The sequence below is a fragment of the Sinocyclocheilus rhinocerous genome, unplaced genomic scaffold (assembly GCF_001515625.1).
Source record: "Sinocyclocheilus rhinocerous isolate Xijiao unplaced genomic scaffold, SAMN03320098_v1.1 scaffold2235, whole genome shotgun sequence".
Taxonomy (NCBI): Eukaryota; Metazoa; Chordata; class Actinopteri; order Cypriniformes; family Cyprinidae; genus Sinocyclocheilus; species Sinocyclocheilus rhinocerous.
In genome coordinates, this window is record NW_015666670.1 from 105,315 (window position 1) to 108,789 (window position 3,475).

At 36.7% G+C, this 3,475-nt stretch overlaps 1 protein-coding gene across 1 annotated transcript in view; it reads left to right on the forward strand.

Moving 5' to 3' along the window:
* Nucleotides 1-3,475, forward strand: part of notum1b (notum, palmitoleoyl-protein carboxylesterase b) — a 20,041-nt gene that overhangs the window by 10,411 nt on the left and 6,155 nt on the right. Inside the window, exons 4-6 of the mRNA XM_016544550.1 lie at nucleotides 981-1,041; nucleotides 1,271-1,329; nucleotides 1,454-1,556. Coding sequence (XP_016400036.1) covers nucleotides 981-1,041; nucleotides 1,271-1,329; nucleotides 1,454-1,556 — 223 coding nt within the window. The remainder of the gene's footprint in view (nucleotides 1-980; nucleotides 1,042-1,270; nucleotides 1,330-1,453; nucleotides 1,557-3,475) is intronic.

The window sequence follows — 3,475 nt, forward strand, 5'->3', positions numbered from 1 at the left end:
GCGGTCAGATAAGTTTTTTTTTTTTTTTTTAGATTTGAACCATGCTAATGCACTTCCACTAATGCCAACAAAGTTTTCTAGTCTATTCAAAACAATGCTGTGGTCAATAGTGTCGAAAGCAGCGCTAAGATCCAGTAGCACTAATAGAGAGATACAACCACGATCAGATGATAAGAGCAGGTCATTTGTATTTGTCATTTGTATTTGCACTATGTTTAGTGTAGCAAAAGCATGGTCAATTTGTGGTTACCCTGGTTTAACTATAGTAACAACCATCTGTTGTTTGACCTCTTCATATTTAAGGAGAGAACTATAGTTATCAAAGTCGGACATCGCTTGTTATGATTTTCAAGGGTGTAGAATTAAGTAGAGACGCTGTGACATGATCCTACCAATATCAGACACTACTAAATTGTCCCTAGCAATAATTTTGATCAAACAATTAAATGTCTGTTGTCTGCCGTTACGTCCACCAATGCCAAAATCAAACCTACACCCTTGAGAAAAATGTAATTTAACATTAAAACTGAATCCCAAAAAAAATTTCAAATGGAAAAAATGGAATTCAGAAAAAAAAATGAATTTGAAAAAAAACAAAACAGAAATACAAAAAAAATTTAAATGGAGAAAAATCAAGTCCCTAAAAATGTCATTTTTTAAAAACATTTAATAAATTGTTATTACATTATTAGCTAAGTTTCATGATTTTAGTTTATTAGACATGCTTTTGAAAAAAAAGAAAAAAGGATTTGGTAAAAAAAAAAAAAATTATGCAATGGATTTCATAAGTATGTCCTAAGTATGTCAAGAAAGCACTAAGCACCACATACTAAGCAACTATGCAACACTTACAACATCTTGCCAACTGCATAGCAACACCCTAGCAACGCTCCGAGCATCCTAACAACAGGGAGGCATGTCCAAAAATACCGTATTCTGAGTGTCAGAACTTATAAACATGAAAACCATGTGTGTTTCAGGAACAGGGATCCTGTCGTCTCAGCCTGAGGAGAATCCACACTGGTGGAACGCAAACACAGTGTACGATTATGACCTTTATACACAGATAATAATATTTCATATCCCATAACCCTCTCAGAAAATGACCTGCATCTTTACATTTCTATACTGTTTACTGTTTTTATACTGCAGATAAGTTAGATTTTGCTACAAAGAAAAAATATTACTTCAGACTTTCTATTTCAGCATTTCACAGTGAATTCCGTGTTATTTGGTGTTTCTCTCATGAAGAGTGAATCTGTGTGTGCAGGTTTGTGCCGTACTGCTCCAGTGATGTTTGGAGCGGCTCCACAGCGAAGACAGACCAGAGTAAAACACACACACACACACACACACTCACACTCACACACAGAGTGTCCATCATTCACATTCATCGTGTGTGTGTGTGTGTGTGTGTGTGTGTGTCTGTGTGTGCGTGTGTGTCTGTGTTCAGATGACTATGCATTCATGGGTTCTCCGATCATTGAGGAGGTCGTTAAGGAGCTGGTGACTAAAGGTCTGGACGGTGCTAAAGTGCTGCTGCTAGCCGGGAGCAGGTGACCAATCACTGACGGGATCCCAAATACAAATCCTGCTCATTTTCTCCATAAACCTATAAACCGTTTAAAGGGGTCATGACATGGATTTTAACCCTTTAGGTTTACTTATAATGTTAATAAAGTTTTTTGCACAAAAAAAAAAAAAATTATTTTCAACCCTCGTTCTGACCCTCTGTCTAAAACTACCTGTTTTAAGGGGCGTGTCTTTTAAGGCTTGTCAGTAATCAGCCACTGTTATGATTGGCTAACATCATTGCATAGGAAACAGTATTGCATGTGAGTGTTTTGACAACATGAAAAAAAAAAACGGTAATTTCCAGACATTTTCCAGTAAATCATTTACTTACGGTTTGTGATGCAGCTGCACTCAGATCTAGTAACGCTTCATCTATCAACAAATGATTCTTTGTGAACTCTCCATGACACTGTGCCTCGATTACAAAACAAAATACTCAGACACGATCTGGGAAGCCATTAAAAATAACTATCCACTTGTTCCTTACGCTGGGATCCTTCTGATATCTGTACAAACAAAGATGCAAACGAGCTGTTTAAACCAAACGCGTCAAAGCTAATGTTCTTTCATTGCATTTGTCCTTTTGATGACAGACTGGAGCGCATCTGTATTCAGTGTAGACAACATGGCGGCAGTGATTGTGATTTCTATTTGCTTTTGACGCGACCCAACTCTCTCATTCAGTATAATCAAGTGTCAGCCGTTAGCGACTGAACGCCAGTGGGCGGGGCTGACTATTCGTCGATGTCTTGCTCTGGAGGCGTGTTTATGCAAATGTTTGCGCCGTGATGTCATCATGCACCTCAGATCCAAACGAGCCATTTTTGGAGCTTGATTAAACAAATGCTTTGTTTATAATGAGGAGAACGTTTTAAGCTATGAAACTTGCAGGATGTTTTAATGTTACAAAGACCTCTTACATTCCAAAAGATCAAGGCAAATTTAATTTCTCATGTCATGTATATACCCCTTTAAGATATATACTATTATAATATATATAATATAATGTGAGCTGTGAGGCTGTTAATCAATGCTTTGTTCACAGTGAGCAAATCATGCCAAACGAGCTCTGCCCACTCCATATTTTAGTATTATATACTATTAGAATATTTACTGACATTTTAATTCAAATTCATTTGTTTTTCTAAGTTTAGGTCGTTCATCAAATGTTTACATTTTATTTCGGCTTTATTTCAATTAACAAGATTACTTTTACAACTTCAGTATAGTCCCAAATATAATTAAATATTTGTATATACAATGTAATAAACTTAAAATGTTACGTCTACATTTCTATATATCTTAGATGTGTTTGTTTCTTCATCAGATTTGTAGAAATGTAGCATTGCATCAGTGTCTCAGCAATGGATGCTCTGCAGTGAATGGGTGCCGTCAGAATGAGAGTCCAAACAGCTGATAAAAACATCACAATAAATAACAAGTAATCCACAGCACTCCAGTCCATCAGTTAACATCTGGAGAAGACAAAAGCTGAAACACATCCAGCATTAAGATGTTTTTAACTAAAATACCATAGAGTCCATAATCCATAATAACGCTTCCTCCAGTGAAAAAGTGCATCTCCTGTTGTCTCTCACATCAAAATCCAGCCACATATGTGTTTAGAGCTGTTTAAACGCTGCTTGATCTGTGCAGATTTCTCTCCTGATTCACACCAGAACACTTTTTCACTGGAGGAAGAGTTATTATGGATTATGCACTCAATGTATTTTAGTTAAAAACGTCTTAATGCTGGATTAGTTTCAGCTTTTGTCTTCTCCAGATGTTAACTGATGGACTGGAGTGCTGTGGATTACTTGTGGATTATTGTGATGTTTTTATCAGCTGTTTGGACTCTCATTCTGACGGCACCCATTCACTGCAGAGCATCCATTGCTGA